This window comes from Paramisgurnus dabryanus, chromosome 15, assembly GCF_030506205.2.
Source record: "Paramisgurnus dabryanus chromosome 15, PD_genome_1.1, whole genome shotgun sequence".
Taxonomy (NCBI): domain Eukaryota; kingdom Metazoa; phylum Chordata; class Actinopteri; order Cypriniformes; family Cobitidae; genus Paramisgurnus; species Paramisgurnus dabryanus.
This window is the reverse complement of record NC_133351.1, coordinates 20,071,442-20,093,168: the sequence shown is the minus strand read 5'-3', so window position 1 is coordinate 20,093,168 and position 21,727 is coordinate 20,071,442. Positions and strand designations below refer to the sequence as shown.

The following is a 21,727-nucleotide window of genomic DNA, read 5'->3' as shown; positions in this document are numbered from 1 at the left end:
CTTTCAAATCTTTCTGTTTCACAAAGGTTATTTGTAATATAAAAGGTTCTAGACTATAAAATGATGAAAGATATGGTTCTTCTAAGAACCTTTAACTGAATGTTTTTTGATTAACTTTGATGAAGAAATTTTTATGGCATCACTGTGAAGAACCTTTTAAGCACCTTCATGTTTAAGAGTGATTGCCTGAATGAGAAAGGCAAGTAAACATACAATACAGTAAACTGTGATTTCCATTAACCCACTTTCCTCATTCTGAATTCATCCAGCGGTGCACTGGATCACAATCTTATTAGAAGTAATGCTCAAAACATCATTCCATCTTTAGCCGCAGCAGTGCAGAGTCTGATCCACATCTGCTCTCTTCATCCAGCTGTGATTGTCACTGTCAGGGTCAGTAATGGAGCACAGAAGCCTGACATCTGTCCTTGGTGGGGTGACTTGAGGGAGCTGGACAGCACAACTGGAAATCCAGCAGATAAATTTAGACCAAGAGGACAAGGTTGTTCATCTTGAAAATGATTGTGACTTGTAGCAACCTTGTTGCCCTCCGCAGGTCCACGGGAGACCGTGGCCTGGCTCTGTTCACTCGACACACGACCGCAGTTGAGGTGCGCTGATATGTCAAAGGGCATTTCTCCACTTGGGTGGAAGGAAAGGGGTTTATCCGATGCTTTAAATTCAAGATTTGCTCTTTAACTCAAAGTTGATTAAATTAAAACTAAGATGACCTTTAATGTAGAATTTAAAGGTTCACTTCGCACATGTTTTTTAAAGGGTTATGTTGCTGTGTCATATTATTTCAAGCCTTTAATGTTGAAGGTTTGCATGTTTTGGGTTACATTTACATGTAGAAGACGCAAATAAAGAACATCATAAGCAATTTGTCATAAAAGTGGACTCAAATATCAGGGATTTACGACTGAATAACTAAATCCTGGTATTAAAATAATTTTGCCATAAATGACAGTTGTTTCTTTTCCACAGCAGTGATGTTGTCTGACAGTGACCGTGCTTATAAGGCAACATCAGTGCTTATCTTATAGTAACTTTCAGAAACATATTGAAAAAGGAACTACTTAAAAACAGGTAATGGTCCTTAAAGGACACTCTTGAAAATGGATGAGTGCCACATTGTTAAAGGCCTGATGAAATTTCCATATCAGCGTTCTAGGACAATGTGAAGTCTCCTGAGGTAACAAACTGCTCACCACAGATCATTAGACAGTACAGAAGATGTATGAAATAACATAAACACAATATAAAAAGCGGTTGTAACCAAGACTCTAACACTGTTTCCTACAGCCAGACAGGTTAACTGCTGGACAGAGGAAATTAGCTGTTAAATGTGGTGGGGTTTGTATCGGTTATCTTGGGAAAGTCATTAAATCTGATAATGTGATGTGAGTGGTTTTGTATCAGCCAAGTATTATGAGGTTCTTACACAATCACGTTCATCCTAAATCCTAATAATATTCCCACATTCTGAGGTTTGAGAAACTCTTTTCCTGGCTTCGTCAATCACAAGATTTGAACATCATTGAACATCTAATGGAAGCTCTAAAGCAGAATTTCACCTCAATGAGCTGCAGGCATTTCGTCATGAAGAATGGTGCTGTGTCTCATTGCACAATGTTCAGGAGTTTTATTACAGGATTCTAAGACCTTTAGGCAAAGAACGGCTATATATCTTGTGTTTGAGAGTGTTGCTCCAAAGATTAGTATAAGCAAGATAACATAAACATATGCAGTTCATAAACAAATGCTAAATATTAAATCAGATTTTAAACATAAAGGGCCCTATTTTAACAATGTAAGCACATGGTCTAAAATGCACAGCACATAGTCTAAAGCGCCCTTTTAGACGGTGTCCGAATTCACTTTTGCTCATTTAACAACGGGAAAAATGGATTGTGTGCCTAGCGCACAGTCTAAAAGGGTTGTTCCTATTCTCATAATGAGTAATGGCTGTGTACAATAAATCCAATGAGAGTCTCACCTCCATCAACTTCAAAAGCCAGTTTTGCTCATGCCATGCCAATTCCCTATTTGGATGGTGGAATTTGTAAATTAAAAAACTAAGCGGAGGAAGAAGACCACCAGTTTAAAATTGATGTACATTTTTTTGTTGTTTTTATTTGTATTTGAAATGTTATTTTTTATTAAAGTAAACATTTTAAAAGTAAAAAAAGTAAAATTTGCAGGCTTTTAATTGCTGTAAATTATGTATAGCCTACATGATAAGTGTAATCTCAAAGAATAATTTACAAATATGCAAGAAAAGGTTTGTACTCCAAAAACTTTATTTGTAACAAACAGGAGATAAAAAAAATAAACGTGTGGAGAGCCGAAACGTTTCAGCACCCGGACAGCGCTGTGAGTGTTTTGAAAAGCATTACTTAAAAATGGTTCGCATCTCACCATATCAAGAGATACAAAGTCATCATATACAATAAATCCATGAGGTAGCCTTTAAAGAAAACATTTAAAAATAGATGCAATTTGTTTAAAGACAAGCTTAAAATTTCTTACCAGGCTACAGGTAAAGCAGCTCTCTTCTAATGTCTTGTAATTGGTCCTCCTTTATGCCCAAGAGACTCAATAATAATCTTTTACATTTGAGTCCTTTATTTTTATATTTAAAAACTTTGTGTGCTGCTGCGCATCCATTTGTGTGATAAGCAAACGCGCGTTGTTGTCCCATTTATAGACACATATTACTAACACACTCTTTGAATAACAAAAAAATATTGCACCATTGACTTTAAACTTTAGACCAGGTTTAAGGCGTAGTCTATTTTAGTTGACTTTATTTAGCAATGTGGCTGAATACACCTTGTTTTCAGATCAGAACGCCCATAGGCGCAAAAATGGGCGCAAATGCATTTGCTTTTTAAACAATGTGGTGCTGAATGTGAAAATGATATCTGCGCCTTTGCGCTGCATTGCGCCAGGTGTATAGGGCCCATAGTGTTTGTAAAGATCTTACGTTCTAAAAAAATTTGGGTCAGAAAGGGACAAACCCATCTGTTGGGTTAAATTAACCCAGAGAATGTTTATATTTGACCCAATGAGTTTAAAGAGCATTTTATGATAAAAAAATACAGTATAGGTTAATTTTGATATTTTTAAATGCTATGAAGTTGTTTAAATATCATGTATTTCCTTTTTTAATAACACTATTTCAAAAATTCCAACCAGTTTGAGGTAAAACTCCGTTCCCCTGGAAATGTACTCCCAGGACTCCTTAAACACCCCCCCCCCTCCATTTCCAGCACTGGTTAAATTACAACTCAACATGTTGGGTTAGTTTTGACCCAGCATATTATAACCCAGCATATTATATTGCTGAAACTGTAAACATCCATTTAAAATGTTAAAAGGCAGTTGTTAAAACACATGGTTGACTAAAATATGGACAAACTGATGGGTTTAAATTAACCTATGCTTTGTTGTTTTATAGTTGGTGTCAAATATTGACGTTTTCTAGGTAAATTCAACCTAAAAGTCATGTTTTAAAACAATCCACCACATTTTTTAAACTGTATATACAAAAGTGTCCTCCTTCACTCAAAAAAAAAAATGCTGTGTTCTTTTTAAACCCAACATTGGGTCAAGAAAGGACAAACCCAGCCTACCTTTTTGACCCAATGTTGTGTTGAAAATAACAAATATTTTTGAGTGTTCCGTATTATTCCTCGTGAATAAGCCGTTATAGTCACACAACATGCTGTAAAACCAAATTATAGTTGTTAGGCCAGGATACATTTTGAGAAATATGTCAGAAGAAATGGCCAAATTTGATGAGTCAGCCATGGTCATCTTATTCTGTGTGTTTAAGAGAGCCATTACACAGAGGCTGCAAATCCCCATAAGGCACAATTACTTGAATGAGCTAATTTATCTCCACTCATCACAGCCTATTATTTCTCCAGACCAAAAGTGCTGGCCAAGCAAGATAGCAACCGTATGGAAGAGAGCAGGCCATTTGTTTGTTTATTGAGAAAGAGTTTCTGAATCTGTTTCGCCATAATGGGTAGATGCCATCGCTCTGGACATTCAACTCCGTGGGAACACTTTATAAATATTGCTAAATGAGCTACATGCTCATTTACGCCATGTATTTCTCCTTAAGTGTTCATTTGTGGGTTTGGATAGCACACTTATTTACCAAGTACACTATGGTTTTGATATGTCTTTATAGTAACAGACATGCTGCTCACCTGCAAGCGAATTTAATGAGGCCATTAAAATGAAGAGCTGGCATCTTTGTTGTGAGGAGAGTTATTCATGGTAGACAAACTGCTGTATCACAGCCATTATTTGTGACCTTTGGATGTTGCTTTTTTGATGCCAAAGTAATCAGACATTGGTGAACATTCAATTGTTTTTAGATGCCTTTGATTTTGCATTACAACATTGTGGCAGAACAAATGAAGCCAAGGTCATAAAATTAATGGTCATGCTGAGCTTAGTAAATATTTAATCAGCTACAGTTTTCAGGAAAAATGAAAAGAAGTGTGGGCATTCCGATCTGGTTACAGCAGGTCTAAATTGCTACAATGCAGTTAACATTGTTGCAAACACCGTGTCTACAGCGCACCTACCTTGACCTTGGTTTACGACAGGTGCATCACATTTTTCTTGCCTTGAATTTAAAACGAAGAAATTTACATGCATATATGGATACTCGTTGGGGAGAAGAACCTAAGAGCTGTAACTTGCTCATAATTTGAAGCGTCATGCACACGAGTCATGCATCACACTACTCTGAATAATTACTAGAGGTCATGAAAGTTTTAGGCAGGGAGAAAGAAAGAAGTGAATGAGTTAAAGAAGAAACTAGAAAAAAAGGTCCTGCCCTGGTGCTTGGGGTATTTTTGCATTCTGTGTTTCTCCTTGACAGAAACAAGACACAACACTGGGCTCTCAGGGGTCGTTCTGTTTCACTGGGTAAATGGTCCTTCTCTTTGAAGCCGTTCTACATTTCAGATGTTCATTACCCCTCAAAAACATATAGCGACATACGTTGACGTCCCTCATTTGTTTAAGACAATATCATGTAATTAAAATCTAATCAAAGAAAGAAGGGAATCCATGAATATTTAAGTCCGTTTGGCTTCTGAATCTTAATGAAATGGTAATTTATGATGGCTCTGGGCTTTATTCTAGCCAGAGAACAAATGAACAGGATTTTTTGAGTTTTCCCCAAGAAATCTTTCCTTTTTCTAATTTGGTGTTCTTAACATGAAAAATATGAAAATATCTAACTGAAGTTCAGACATTTGAGGTGCACATTAAATGAAGCCACTGTTAATAACAATATGCATACACTAAAAATGAGGGATGTCAGAATGGCCATGTTATGCTGTAAAAGGATGCTGCAAAATAACACAAACACATGACATCAATGTTGATAGACATTATCTGATGTCAGAACCTAAAGGTGTAAGGTTGAATGTTTTACCCAGTTATGACATTTCCAGTCATTCACATAAATGTAAACGCATTAGGTGTGTTTGACTTCATGGGGCGCTGCAAGAACTGACAGGTGGATGATGGTCAAAGTACCGCAAATATTCTACGTCAGCGGACGGTCGGTTCTTGCAGTAGAAAAAGCACATTCACACAACTGTATGGAGTTTTTTTTTGCAATTATGAGAACAATATCAAACATTTTATCCACACAAGCACACTGTCAGAAACAATGATACAAAACTGTAGGCACTGGGGTTGTACCCTCAAAGGTTAATTTTTGTATCTTTATGGGTATACAACACATTGAAATGCTATACCCTTAAGACCTATTGTGTACCTTAAAGGAGACATATAATGACTTTTTCTATGTTTAAGTGCTATGTTTGGGTCCCCAGTGCTTGTATCAACCTAGAAAATGTGAAAAAGAACAACCCAGTAGCTTTGTTTTGGTAAACCATTCTCTGCAAGCATGTGAAAAAAACAGGTCAATCAAACAATTGTGATGTCAGAAGGGGATAATACTGCCCCTTAATCTGCACTATCCAACCACGGCACTGCCATTTATTGCAGAGATGAGCTCATTTGCATTTAAAAGGACACACCCACACAAACGGCACATTTTTGCTCACACCTAAAAAGTGGCAATGTTAAAGTAGAAGTTCGGTATTTTACACTTAAAGCCCTGTTTTCAGATTGTTTATGATGAAATAGAACGGTTTTGACTGAAATTTGGACAAATGATGCTGGCCTGAGAATTTTCGGTTTCTGTGGTATCACCCCCCACCCCACATTGGCTGCATAGGTGCACTGGAACAATCCTTCCTAAAATGCATTAAACTTTTGTTTACAAAGACGTGACACTCACCGAGTGGTCAGGAGTGTTCACTGATATGCTCACACAAAAATCGCTGCAAAAGATGCTTTCCAACAGGTTTTATCGTAGTTTTTGTCCAACATTGACTTGTATTGGATGTGCTGTGAGGTACAGTATTACGCCAGCAGCATATGTCCAAATTTCAGTCAAAACCGTTCTATTTCATCATAAACAATCTGCTTTAGGTGTAAAATACCGAACTTGTCCTTTAAGATGCTATAATAAATTATCTATATGGTATTTTGAGCAAAAATTTCACATACGTACTCTAGGGACACCAAAGATTTATTTGACATCTTAAAAAGTCTTGTGAAATGTCCCCTTTAAGGAACAATTGTGTAACAGTAAAAAAAATACAAAACAGTTAACTGTGCCTTTAAAGGTACACAATAGATCAACCTTAAGGTACAGTAATGTACCCAATAAGGTACAACATTGTATTACGTATACCTGTAAAGGTACAAAATGGAACCTTAGGGTGCAACCACAGCGACAGTGTATATTGAAACAAACACAGCAAAGACTTTGAGGTTTGATTTTATTATATAAGTGAGGACATCCCAAAGACCTCCATTGTTTTCATACATAACATAATATAACACAGTGGCCTCGCAAATGGGGCGTTGTTTCTCCAATGGTGCCCACTGCAGCACCAAACCTTTTAATTCAATAGCAAATACTGTCATTAATGCAGTCATTAAAAAGAAAAACGTGACATAAGACGAGTTGAAAGCTGGTTTTTACCTGTCTCCCTTTAGGTTAAGTGTGCATGACAGGATTTCAAAAATAACCCGGTCACACTGACAAGAGTACATGAGTAATTGAAGCCAGCAAATCACGCTCTCTTCTTGCATGTTAACGATTAATTTAAAACGAAGTGTGAAATATAATTAAAGTCACATGAGTAAAACTGAGAGCCGTAAGAAGGAGATCTGCTCTTGATGGTCTCACTATAAAACTGTTGCCCGAGGTTTTCTGTCAGTGTGAAAGCATCTCTCTGAAGACACAGAAAAGATCTTGAACTTTCATGTGTGTCTATTTCAGCCAAATATAAACTTATTCAACTGCTATTACAGAAAAATCTGATTACAGTATAAAAAATAGCAGGGTGCATTTGAATAACAGGGGCCTCGAGTTTTTTATACCATTTTATATGCATACAGTAATAGGCTACACAACATGTGCAAATAATACAGGAAATTAATGGAAATAAAGTGTGTTCACACAATGTGACAAGAAATTTATTATGGTTAATATCGGGTCTCTCCATCTGTTGCTCCAACATAATAGTTAGCAGTAACGCTGTACCTTCACACATCATACACTGTTTTTTGAGACAATTAATGCAGAATGTCATGAAAACTATCATTATTATCATCCAGGTTGTTTATTTTGCTCTGTCATTAATACTATTCAAACTTCATTTACAGCCATTCATGTTTCTTCATGTCATTGCGGTCTGCCCTTCACCTATCACCACCATCACAATAGATCCAAAAGCTTTGTTTATCTTTCCATCCTCCTCTTTTTACAATCCATCCCTCCATGCTGCCAGGTAACACCTTCACTTCATTCACACCAATGCTAAAAACAGACAGCCTGCTAATTTGCTGCTCCAATTTAGCCATTTAAATTCAGATTGAATGCAGTAATGAAGTTTAATTCAAATGTTCCACTTTGTCAATAATGTGCACTTTTCTGTTTAGCATTCAAATTTGAATTCAGCACCCTACCTGCTGTCATTATTAGACATGCACTGCAGCATCCACTGAGAGAGCAAACACATACAATAACAGCTGTGGGAGGATCCATGTGTATGAAATATTAATGCATTTAAAACAGTGCTGTCAAAATAAAAGCCGACACAATGTAAGATACACCTGAGAAGCAGCAAGTAAATGAGAAAGTCTCTTGCCTTGAGACATGAATCCATAAGAGTTTAGGTTTGATGTTTTAAAATTAAAGGTACAACAGTGCCCTCCTCTGAGAAACATGAGAGAAACTTAATTGGGCACACAGGCATCTGGGGTAATATCAGTTCCCTTGAAGTTTCAAAGCGATGAAAACTGTAAAAAGCACCCTTTGGTGGTTTCAAACACAAAAACAGATTTAACCCGGTTGAAGAAAACCAACCTAATTTGGGCAGGCTTTTGACCACTTTTTAACTGGCACACAGGAACACACATAAAGCAACCTGCAATGTTACCTTAACATACCTTAAATGTCCTCCATGCTCTTTTTGGTACTATTTAAATAAAATAAATGTACAGTTCCTCTCCAACTCAAAAACAAGACACATTTTAGGTTATTTTCCTTGTCTTTTTTCATTTAAACATTATGAGTTTCAAAGGAAAAGCTCATGTACTGTGTATAATTAAATCATTGTAAATCCAATCCAAAAGGGTCTTTAAGCTTTCTGAAGCAGTGGTCTTTTTTGGGCGACATTGGAGATGTTGGTAAATAATTAGCAATGAAGCTGAAGGTAATGTGAGGAGCAGCGACAGGCATCATCAATGTTCCCGGATCAACGGGCCGTGCTCTTACCGGCAGCCGCCGCAGACACATCATCTTATCTCTGACTGACGAGAAACTACAGGTTTCAGGTGTCTAATGACCCGTGGCCAGTTTTCATTGTGCTATTTCTGAGAAAAAATATCATTTAATTGTGGTGATTAGTCACCGGACCACCATAATAAAATGAAATTAAATATCGAGTCGCCACACTCAAATTCACTTCTGCAGTTATGTGTCACTTTTGTCTCACAAAGTGCATTTTTTCCAAAAACAAATTATTATAGATGGCTTTCATCTAGCAAGATTATAGTTACCATAAATCTTCTGTGAACACTTGACACTACATTAAACAAACACGCGGTTCAACATAAACAGATTTTTTTTATTAACAATGTACAATGAAATCTTCAGGTGAGGAATAGCAGAACATAGATCTTCTCCACAGGACATAGACTTGAATCAGTCTCTCATTCAGATGTCCTTCCCTTCGGCCAAGCTAAGATTTCTCACTTGAGCCAGATGCCTTTGTCCCCGACGTCTTCATTATAACCTTCAGCGTATTTCTTTCCAGGGAGCTAAATGGACAAATATTCATATCAGATGTTAGAATCTAAAGCCCTGGTGTGCAGTGTCCATGTTTTACTGTGACCTTCTTCTAAAATACCTTTTAGATATGCCTGCTCTTATTGCCTATCATGTATAATAATGAGCCTCCCTTTCACATGTTCTCTCGGCTGAATTTAAGCTTCGTGTGCTTAGTTTTAGGGCTGAAATAGCAGCAATCAGAGCATAGCATACTCGTCATATATCCACCTTTGTACCCATTTTGAAATTCCACCAACATCAGGTGACATCATATAAAAACACTCAATGCTCTGTGAAAACACTTAAAGGTGACATAGAATGATTGAACGGGGTATTTATCCTTGTTCTGTGATGTGACATATACACAAAAAAAGTTTGTTTGGGTCTGTAATGCCTTAGAAGCTTCCTAAAAACCTCTCTCAGATAGCTCTATTAGGGTGGGGGATTTTAAACAAGTGGTTTTGCACATATTTGGCTCCCCCTACTGGCTTAACCTGCAATCTCATTACTGATTGGCTGACTTTGCTGCCACTCAAAAAATTTAGCCAATTATTTTAAAGTGGAGGGGCAGGGAGATGCCTGTGATGTCATAAGCATCAGTTTTTCAGATTGGGCCGTTTTCTGGCTGACATTTCTAAAAGAGGAATTTCTATGAGACTGAGATGTTTAGCATGTCTAGCACTTTTTGTATGTTCGTGAATGCGGGTAGACCACCATTATTCAACAAAGACAAGGTGTGGTTCTGCACTTGTAGTGATGATAGTAGACATTTTTAACTTTTAATGCAAAGGTTATCTTTGTTTTTCTTATAAAATGAACCTATGCACTCCAACACTTTTAGCAATGTACAGTAAGTCACTATTAAAATATATTAGTGCAATAAAATAGTTTTTATAATTAAGATTATGTGGGCCATTAGATTTGGCTTATGGTCAAGCTTTTGCATTCAGTGGTGCAGTTTTTATAAAAGGCACATACCGATTTGAAAGCAAAGAAGGTGGAATCAAACTCATGAGCACCAACTGTGATTTCTGGGAGATATCTAGGGATGCAGGTCATATTGGCCACTCGTTGCTTGTCTTCCACCCTAGTTTGCAAAGGTAAAAGAAACAAAAAACAATAATTGATAAATAAAGAGTCTCATGTGAGAATACAAAGTAAAAGACCTAGATGAATGCTAAATTATATTGTAAAGAATGTTATCCAGAAAAATGTTCAAAGAAACGATCAACCATCATTATATCTGAAATAGCTTAACAGGCACTCACATCATTCGCATATGATGGTACGTGACATCATCTTGCTCCAGCCAAGGGCCTTTCTCAAACTTGAGGTATTCAATATCCTCCACAATCTGTGTGGTTAAATATAGAGACAGTCAGAAAGCAATGACATTTGTCTGAACATGCTCCATACACTGCTTTAATTCTCACCCTTTCGATGTCCTGGACTTGGGTTGTGTCATAAGCGAGAACCTCTGCCTCTTCCCTGAAAATCACATGTAGTTTTTTTAACACCAACATTTCGAAAATCTGAACATGAAAATGTACAACTTATAGGAATATGCTGCTGCTCTGACTTTCCTATGATAAAGTTTAAGGACAACAGCTAATCATTTAGATAAAGAACTCTATTAACATTGTAAAAAATTAACCCACAAACATACAGTGGTGGCAAAAATTAAAAAATCTGACAATACAGATTTTTTGCCTCCAAAACATGATTTCATTTCATTATAATGGCTGCTCTGAGCACAACAAATATCATATAAAGTGAGTTGTACTGTTTTTATCCACTTTAAACTTTAATATTTGGTTTGTCCAACTTTTGCAGCAATTACAGCAGCACATCTTTCTGGCAGTGTGTCAATATATTTCAACTAAAATGTAATCTCATGCCTTCCCCAAATTTGTTCGATGGGGTTGAGGTCTGGACTTTGAGGGGGGATAGTAAAAAAAAAAAAAAAGGGAGGATAGGTACTGACCTGATTTTTGGAAGAAAGGTCTTTTTGTACGAAGCCTCAATGTTCTTCAGGTAGCTTAAAGGAACATTCTGTAGGTATGACTGCACAAGTAAAGGGAACGAACATTCAGATTTATTGCCACTTGTGTTTCTTTCTCAGATTGTTGTATAATCAGAATACTGGTGATACTTTTACCATGAAAGATCCAGAATTTAATCATACAAACAGCTTGAATTCCTACTTTATCTGCTGTCATTCTGGATTCAGCTCATTCAAAAATACATCTTTAAAGTCTGCTAAAGTCAATTGTTTCTAAACCCATTATAAAGTTAGAAATGTATTGCTGAAACACGTTACAAAGACTGTGAGCTATGTAGTACTGAATTGTGGAGTGACACCGTTTAACAGTTTTGCCACATCTCTGTGTTCAGGATTATTTGGGCGGAGCTAAACATTGGCTGGATGATCCACTGAAGCCACAGAGCATGGCCCCACCTTTAACACAATTGCAAGCATCCATTCAGGTTGTAGCCGTATTTGAAAGTTGAAAGAGATGGCAGATTTTTCTTCGTGAGTCTGTGTGGTTTCGGCACCAAAAGCAGACATGATCATAGCATTTGAGAGAAGAAAATCCTGCCGGTTTTTCCAAGATTTTGTTAACTTATTTTACTTGGAGTATTTTTTATCATTCAAATTTAAGTGCTTTCTAACATAGCTTATAAATTAGATGCCACCATGTATTTATGTTTGCATGTAGCATATAAAGATATTCATTCTTTAGGGATTATTTGAGATTTTTAAATTATGCCAAAAATAAACATACAAACTATAAAACGATTTACATTTATTTTTCAAATGTCAATATTGCACTTTGTGCTTTTATAAAAATTGTTGGCTTAAGTGTTTTTTTATTTCATGAAAATCAAATACTTCATTATTTGACTTAAATATGGAGTCCCATACACACCTTTCCTGATGACTTAAGATTCTTCTGAACCTCTTCTGCAGGCGAGTCCACATAGATGACCAGATGAGGGGGCACAAACTCACAGAGACTGACACCTTTAACCTCATTATAATGCTCCACACCTGCAGGAGAACATCAAACACATACCTCTGTCTTTAGAGGTTTCTTATTATATTCAACAAACAAAAGACTTAGGGGCTGTTTACACCTGGTATTAAGATGAGTTTTTGTGGATCGGACCACAAGTGGCTGACGCTAAAGACGGGTATACGCGGTGTAAAACGTTTTGAGCTCGTCCACTTTCGACCAAATTCAGAGGTAGTCGAAAACACTTTGGCCAGATTGCTTTTGTGGTCGAATGTGTTTGAACAGCCACAAGAGACCGCCTACTCTCCACCAATTGATCTAACCGAGCACAATGTTTTACATAGTTTCTGACTTCAAGCACAAACACACAGTGTACAGCACTATCTTTAAGCTTTCATGGATAAAAACCAAAGCAGCTGCTCTCCACGTATTTCATTAATTTCATTTTGCGAGCATGAGAAAGTTGTGCAAACTTAAGTAATTTCTCCCGCTCAAGTTTAAACGAAAGCAGGGGGACTCTCCCACAGACCACCTCCTCAAAGGTATCAGGACAGAAGTGGTCGAAGTGGACAAAAAGAGGCAGATTTAAATACCAGGTGTAAACAGAATGTCTCTCTTGTCCACATGTGATCCAATCTATGAAAACACATCTTAATACCAGGTGTAAACAGCCTCTTAAATAAAAGATGTTATGAAGTTGAAAACATGATTCATGATGCAATTGCTGGCTTATTACAGTCTCAACTGAATAATATTAAGAGCTTTGATATAGTTTAAGTTCCAGTATGACTGAAGTCTATCAGTCAGATTTTATTCACCATTTATATCACAAGTGAATTTCAGACAGAATCACTTACACTGCTTGCGAATGAAGCCTTCTTTAAGCATGGCCTCCACAAACACCATGTCACTGAATGGGGATCGCTCCAGGATAACTCCCTGTCCTGAGAAAGAGAGACAGGGAAAAATTACAAATAAAGATAGGTATCAAATGTTTTACATTAACTAATTAAACTACTTTCCTCTTAAATAATGTGTTGCTATAATTAACTAAGATGCATGTTGCAAAGTGGAAAAAATGATAACTCACATTTTAATAAATTAAGATTTAAGCACTTATATTTGCTTGCTGTGTAGACATTTTTGTATCACTGTCATAAGCAATTGCTGCATCGTCTCACTTTAAACTTCAATGTAACCAATATGTCCACTTAAAACAGTCAATTTAACAAAACAGACTGTTGAATTTGAAAAGTTGAAACTTTTAAAACTAAATGAAAATAAACTACCAAAGGTCTAAGGTTTCTGTGATTATCATAAAATTAGACTACAATCCTACGTGAAACAAGTGTTAAACAAGTTTGGTTACCTGTAGACAGCAGGTGTTCAATAGCATCAGAGTACTGCAGCAGCCTCATCAGGTACATCCAACACTGCAGGCGATAAGAGTTCCCATCAGTAGCTTTGGGCTCCAAGTAGAACCTCTCCAGACTGCAGTTACCATTAAAGACTTTATCCAGAGGATCTTTCTCCTTTGTCAATTTATCTGCATAGTTTGTGTCTGGCTCTGGCATATACAGCATCCCTGATTAGAAAAAACATATGCTTTGTAATCTAATTAAAACAAAAACTCACAGGAAAAAATTGAAAGACAAGTCCATAATTAATAGACTATTTTCAGTTTTTACTATTTATAGGTATGTGTTTAGGTAAAATTATCGTTTTTGTTTAATTCTGAGAACTAATGAAAAGATTTCACCCATTTTTATTTGCATTGATTTGCAGAAACTGGACAAACTGGTCAAAACAGCAAATAAGATATAAGCTTGTGTACGAGGATCATAAAAGGGCAAATCTATTAGAGTACAGTCAGCTCCTAATGTTTATAGTGACTGTTTTTAGCTGTACATATGAAATCCCAGATATTTCCTGGTTTTCCTGACTATGTTGCTGTTAAAATAATTTTAGGAATTAAAATCAGGTAAAATTAGATTTATTTCTTACCAAGTTTATCAGCCAATTTCTGTGCAAGTGCTCCTTTTCCTGATGCCAAGTTGCCATCAATGGAAATGATCTTGCTGTTTTCTTTGAAGCGGGAGGTTGTTCTCTCACCCAGGGCATAAGCCCACCATCCATACCGCAGGTTAGTCACAGCAGTGCTGTGGATTTGAACCTAAAAATAAATGCATCATGTTACTTTTCTTTTACATATATAGTTTAATCTGGAACACTTCATGTGTCACACATTAGTAACTGCATGTGATTTTAATGCGTTAATGACTGCAAAACATCTTATTTTAGCGTGGTTATGTACGCATTTGTTGTGGGTGTATGTAAACATACGTGAATGCACATGTTAATAAATGTTACGCTGGTTTAGCAAACAACTGAATCAATGTAATGATACAATAAAGGCTATGTTATTGTGTTGACAGCTTGTGTTGTGGTGCTGTCCTTCAGTTTGATTACATTAGGCCTACACACTACAGCAAATAAAGCTTTAATTTTGACTGCAGGAGATGTGTTTGAATCTTACCGTCGGCACATGCGATCCTGTTTTCAAAGCTGCTGCACCGCTGGGCACAACCAGCCGAAATAACCGCAACGCCATCGCAAAACTTCAGAAACTCCTGTACGTCCGATGGTCCTCAATGTCGCGGAAGGAGCTCAGCGACGGGTCGCGGAAATTTTGCGTCACAGCCGCGTCATTTTGTTTAAAGCGATTTCTTTTGTAAATGTGAATATAAATCACTTTGAATAAAAATTTACTTTATTATATCATTTGAAAATACAATTGAAAACAAATGAGCTAAATAAAAACAAATTACCATGTTTAATGAGAATTCACACAAAGTGAAAGCCCGTCACCGTGTTGTGAGGAAAGAAAACTAAATAAATTAAGAGGCAAGCTCCTTTACTGAGTAAGATAACTATTGTGTTTAGTATAAAGCGAATAAACGTTTTTCTTTGTTCTTCCATTTCGTTATTATGTGAATGTTACATTGTTACATGTGAACTGAACACCAGGTGGCGCTGTTGAATTCACTCATTTTCTGCTGATGTTCGTCTGTGTTAAGCTAAAAGTTTTATGAACTAAATATACTACTAGTCAACATTTTAAGTGTATCAAAGCCTTTCCTGAAAGTTGTCTTAACCAATACCCATTACCCGTTCTTGTGGACAACTTTGATGAATGTTTTTGATCCACTTCAAATGTTGACACGTGTAGAAAGAATGGGGTGGTTTCCAGGACAGGGATAGACTACTCTTAAAATAAACTGTTCAAACTGAAAAAAACTTGCACTGACATATCTTAAAACATAAGTGCATTTTTTTTTTTTTTTTTTGCTTTTAAATGCAGACAACCCTGCTGAAATATAGCAAGAGCATATTGTGTTTTGGTGCTGGTATCTACTGACCACTAGCTAAACCAGCATGGTCCAGCATCAGAATTATGCTGGTCTTTGCTGTTTATTTCAGTAGGGAAGTAATGCTTTTAGTAAGACATGTTTGTTAAAACTTGTTATATTTCCTAATTAAACGAAGGCCTAGTCCTGATTTAAAAGAAAAAGTTTGCAGCACTTCAAAATATTTGCTTAGCTGAAATATTGAGTTACCAGCAGGTGTCAGTAATGATTTATGTAGCGTTCAACCTGACACAAACACGGAAAGAAGAAGACGCTGTTGCCACAGTAACTGTTAGCTGAAACAGCTACATTTGGAGCTACAGCAGTGATTTTGATGCTGATGTGGTCAGTTATTTAAATATTTTGTGTCTTAAGGTAAAGCTGATCGGATACACAGAGAAACTCTTTTAATTGCTGCTTTGGTTTGGGTGGGTTGGTAGGTAGGTATTTTTGTCTCTACCTTTTTCTGACTGTTGTTTTGAATGTTCGACAGCTCGTTCTGTTTCACTGGTCGGTTGATGCTGCAACAAAGTGGTATTTTTTCAGCACTTTTCAAATATTACTAGAAAGGAATTACAAATTATGCAAGTCATTTTCAGACCATAAATAATAATTTTCTTAAATGCTACACAAGGCAGTGTATTTTATTATTAATTATTTGTCATGTTTAGAGTTTGAGCAAGAAATGGTCATTGATTTGATTTAATTTGTAAAGTTACAGCAGTAAATAAATTATTTTAATTAATCAAACAATAAACACAAATACTTGTGTTTTATGAAATACATCCGTCCTCTGTAATACTTATCAATGTAGTCTTTGTTTTTCATATCTCTATGCTTTAATTGTTAGGAAGACAGAGGATGTCAGGGGATCTTGTTGCTGTATGGGAAGTGGCGTTAAGCGATGGTGTGCACAGGATTGAATTTGAACATGGCACAACCACAGGAAAACGTGTTATTCACATAGATGGAAAAGTAAGATTTTTTCTATATAATTTTAATATATTTTTTCTATATAATAAGGATGTGACTGATCAGAATTAAATAGTCCAGGGAGCTTTTGATTTGATTTTCACAACATAATATAGATTAGATTGTCACTAGATGCCTGCAGCCACAATGGAGTGAATTTCACATGAATGGGAAATAGGTGACGATGCTTTATGGGTTTATTCATGACCTTCACAGGAGGTTATAAGGAGAGATTGGATGTTCAAGCTGGTCGGAAAGGAGACGTTTAATGTGGGACGATCAGGCACAAAAGCCACTATCAACATAGATGCAGTGAGTGGCTTTGCATACGAGTACACTCTAGAGATTAATGGACAGAGCCTAAAGAAGTATATGGAGAACCGCTCCAAGGTTACCAGCACATGGCTTCTGAATCTGGATGGCATGGACTGCAGAGTTGTTCTGGGTAAGGAATAACAAATAACAAGATCCTAAGTATATATATGATTTTAGTGATGCACCAACATATCAGCCAATAATTTTTGCAATATCGGCTCTTGGCCGATAGTTTCAAAACAGCTTATAGTCATGCCTGATATATCCTGTCAATCAAAAGAGAACAGGAAAATGCAATAAATTTGTGCTTTGTTGTGTGTAGACAATTTATGGAACAAAAATAAAAAAATGCAATATTATTGATCATTGAATGAATGAATAACATTCAGAAAATGTCATCTTTAGAATTGAATGCAAGTTAATATACCCACCAAACTATAGACATCGGCAGATATCTGTCTGAATAATCGTCTATCTTTAAAAAATGTTATATTAGTGCATCTCTATATGATTTGATCTCTAATGAAGTTTGTTCTTGTCTTTTCTTCTACAGTGTTAGATTAAATGTTTAAGAAACTTAGATCAGTAAATACTTTACCTGGTTGCTTTGTTTTTATGAACTTTTATTGAATGTTCTCTGAAATGCTGAAAGTGTTCTCTCGCTCACCAAGTGACCTGGCACACAGTTAGTGATTAACCTGAGGTTATATATAGGTTTTAAAAAAATCCCAAATCCCTTTACCTTATTAGTGTATAGACCTTTTTGCAAACAGAGATGACGTTTTTTGTGGGCAGAGCCCAACTGGAGGCAGAAAATGACAGCACAATAGCGGTGTGAAGTGATTTAGCGTTAAACTGTGATTTTAATGGATCCGGTGTTCTGTCGAAGTCTGTTTCCCCTATGTTTCTCTTTAGTGTAATGTTAGTGTAATGTTTAGACGTAACTGTGACATCAACTCGCAAAAGGTCTATATAACAATATAACAATAGAAGCACCTTTATGTCTGACAAAAACAGCAATAACAAAAAATAGAAAGAAGAAATGCCTGGATATGGAAAATATTTCCTGCTTATGTAACACAATAAGGAAGAGGAAGGGAATTTCCATACCTTTGACTTTGGTTTGTATTTATGACTGGTGCTTCTAAACAGTGGTGGTTTTTCCACATTTTTTCTTCTGCTTCAGCTTCAATACTATTTTAGCTAAGCTCACTCTTTTAAACGTTGAAGTGTGATACCGCAGATATCGTGGCTCTTGTATGGCAAATTGCTTGTAATGTTCTTTCTAAGTTACTTTGTTTAAAAAATTTAACCAAATGTAAATATAAATAAACCGAACGTGAATTGCATAAGTGGTATCATGAGAACACATAGCTTAACAAACAAATCAAGTGCCAAGCAGGAAAGCTCAGCACAACACAACATAAGGCATGATAATGCAATCATAAATACAGTGGCTAAGATAGTGTTTGTCATAGAGATGCAGCGATACCGATACTGGTATCGGGTATCGGCCTCGATACCACATTTTCTAAAGTACTCGTACTCGTTAAAAGTCCCCCGATACCAGGGATCGATACCACGGTCTGAGAAATGTCTATGTTTGAGCGGCGTGTAAGGGGTTAATGCCTCTTGTGTTGTCCAAAGAGGCAGAGTTTACAACAAACTGGAAAACTAGTCCCTTGTTTTTTTGTTAAATTATATGACTAAAGCTGTTACCTGTAAATTTAAATCATGTTTTTATTAAGTACTCGGTATCGGTATCGGCAAGTACTGAAATGCAAGTACTCGTACTCGTACTCGTATTCCAAAAAAGTGGTATCGGCGCATCCCTAGTTTGTCATACAGGTCAGATTCAGTGCACTAGAGTTAGTGACACTAGTGTAAAGGTTAAATCTAAGTACAAAACAGTGGGATTTTATTGCTGTTTTTTTCTTAATTAGTCATTCAAGTCTTTTAATCGCTAACTTATAAACTGTCCCATCTTCAACAGAGAAGGATACCATGGACATCTGGTGCAATGGACAGAAAATGGAAACAGCTGTAAGCTTCACATTTATTCAATATTTATTTTCTATACCAACATTACCAAGTTACAGTTGTCAACAGTTGAAATGTGGGGTTATTAAAAAAAGTGGATGATAAAAATAAAGGAAGATATTTTGTTCAGTGTTTTAACCAAACCATTTTAAAGCACCATTGACTTCCATAGTAGTATTTTCCTACTATGGAAGTCCAGGGTCCTTCCTGCTTTATTACAATTATCTTCCTTTGTGTTCAGCAGAACAAAAAAATTAATACAGATACAACATGAGGGTGAATAAATGATGACATAATTTTCACTTTTGGGTGAACTATTCCTTTAATATTGTTTGGAGTTATTAAATTCTGGAAACTCAGAATTTAAAACTAAAAGGCAAGATGATCCTTAATCAGCATCTACTCGATTTTATTTTAACTCACAGCTGCCATAAAATGTCACAGTTACCACACTATAAACGCCAGTGAAAACATGTCATCTTCTGTAATACTTTCAGGGAGAGTTTGTTGATGATGGCACAGAAACACACTTCAGCATCGGGAATCATGACTGCTGCATTAAAGCTGTAAGCAGCGGTAAAAGACGAGACGGCATCATTCACACGCTGCTGGTGGATGGCATGGAAGTTTCCGAGTCCGTTGAATAATCTGTGTGGTGACCATACATGAACATGAGAAGAGTGTATGTATGTACTGTATGTGTTTAATAATCTGTGCTGATTGGTAATTACAGGTCATCACATACTGGTTCAGTAATGGACTGTTTTGAAGCAGTGACAGATGTGTCTTAATAACACATCCTGTAGGCCTGGTTTCACAGACAAGGCTTAGCTGAAGCCAGGACAAGGACTTAAATTAAGATGTTTAAGAATCTTTTATAAAAAATGCCTTAGAAAAATATATTACTGGGTTTTATCTTCAATGGCACTGGCATATTTTAAGATCAGTCTGTTGAAGTTATTTTCAATTAAGACATAAAATGTGTCTTGGGGCCTGTACCATGAAAATGGTTAAAATAAACTCGGGGTTACAGGATTAGTTTCAATTGAAAAAACCAAACCAATGTGATCAGGCCTTGTCGGTAAAAGCTACTTTCATGGTACCCGAAACCCAAGATTTGCACAAACTAATCCTAAACTTACCTAGCTAGCCAACTAAACCAGCTATTTGGTATAGGCCCTTGGTCTAGGACAGTGGTTTTCAAACTGGGGGCCGCGAGATGGTGCCAGGGGGGCCCCAGTTTTATGACATTTTATGAAATACATTAATTTATCATGAATTCTGTGTAATTAAACCTAAAAAAAAATAAGGCTACTAACCAAAAGCATTACTTTTTTTGTATAATTTAATGTTTTTTTTATTAAAATGTTGAGTTTTAGAACAGTTTTTTGTCACAAATTTTCTTTGGGGGGCCGCGAAGGAACGCACCGTACACAAGGGGGGCCACACGCTGAAAAAGTTTGGGAACCACTGGTCTAAGACTAGCCTTACGCATTGTCTGTGAAACCGGGTGATAGTGTAGTTAATTGCTATATACCTCACATAGCAACAACAAATTGAAGTTTTTAAACCCCTTCGGATCCATTGTAATTCTGTGACATGACAGTAAAACAATGAACAAAATGTGTTTTTTTTTTCAGTGTGATGTTATGTGATTAACACCATGCAATTAAACATGACAAAAGTCAAACAAGAATGGATGTGATGTCACAGTCAGGCCCTTTCCTGAACAGTCTGTTATGTTGATCATGTGATATACTCATGTGAAGTAATAGGGTCGTTAATGTGAAATAATTAAGTCTGTGTGCGATAGCACAATCATGCTCTTAAAAAGCATTAGATAGTGATGTCAGTGTAAATATATGTAAGTATTCTTTCCTGTAGACATTTATCTGACCAATCACTGTTTAAAACTGTAAATAGGGTCAGAGCACAGCAATAACTTTCCTTAGGAATTATACTTTGTTTAATATGACTGTCTTTAAGACAATTGGGTGTCAAGGCTTTGTGACAAATAGGATTACTTGTGTCTCTCTCTCTCTCTCTCTCTCTCTTTTAAGATCCATGTGTTTGGTGAATTCAAGATGTAGTAATGTCTGTTAGCATCATCTTATTTCTAAAACAGTGATCTTACAGGATATGTGTAATCCAACCCTTATAGTTATTTTACTAAGCACTATGACTAAATTCTGAAAGTGTAATAATAATTGATATTAATAAAGATCTATATTACAAGAACGAAATGTTGATATTTGATCAGTATTTCTAATTGACTTCATAAGGGGGGCCTTAGTATTGAAACTTCAATATCTTTGATGTTATATATATATTATTTGACCAAGGTATATTTTATCTTTATATGTAGAACAACTTATGTAACCAAAATTAAAAATGTTGTTATAGACATAAATATAGATATAAAAGTCTTGTTGTTATTGCAGTTTGTAACCAGTAAATACCTAAATGAGTTTGTAAGTATGAGAAAATATTTTTAAAAAATAATGTGGCCTATTAAGTTAATAACA

General features: G+C 36.2%; 2 protein-coding genes across 5 annotated transcripts; one reads left to right on the top strand and one right to left on the bottom strand.

Annotated features, from left to right (window-relative positions):
- Nucleotides 1–9,227: 9,227 nt before the first annotated feature.
- Nucleotides 9,228–15,155, bottom strand: ndufa10 (NADH:ubiquinone oxidoreductase subunit A10). The gene is made up of 10 exons (XM_065251517.2): nt 15,005–15,155; nt 14,473–14,641; nt 13,838–14,053; nt 13,326–13,412; nt 12,382–12,503; nt 11,436–11,515; nt 10,885–10,939; nt 10,720–10,805; nt 10,430–10,538; nt 9,228–9,441 (listed from the first exon to the last, which is right to left on the bottom strand). Exons 1-10 carry the CDS (start codon nt 15,077–15,079, stop codon nt 9,373–9,375), a joined length of 1,068 nt encoding a protein of 355 aa, XP_065107589.1. The 5' UTR covers nt 15,080–15,155; the 3' UTR covers nt 9,228–9,372.
- A 975-nt stretch (nt 15,156–16,130) lies between these two features.
- faima (Fas apoptotic inhibitory molecule a) lies at nt 16,131–21,397 on the top strand. 4 transcript variants are annotated; one of them, XM_065251521.2, is made up of 5 exons: nt 16,131–16,311; nt 16,730–16,850; nt 17,064–17,292; nt 19,156–19,205; nt 19,700–21,397. In XM_065251521.2, exons 2-5 carry the CDS (start codon nt 16,737–16,739, stop codon nt 19,847–19,849), a joined length of 543 nt encoding a protein of 180 aa, XP_065107593.1. In that variant the 5' UTR covers nt 16,131–16,311; nt 16,730–16,736; the 3' UTR covers nt 19,850–21,397. The 4 variants fall into 4 exon arrangements, with proteins under 4 accessions (XP_065107593.1, XP_065107591.1, XP_065107590.1 ...); XM_065251519.2 differs by having other exon boundaries at nt 16,131–16,315; XM_065251518.2 differs by having other exon boundaries at nt 16,726–16,850; nt 19,700–21,396.
- Nucleotides 21,398–21,727: the final 330 nt, after the last annotated feature.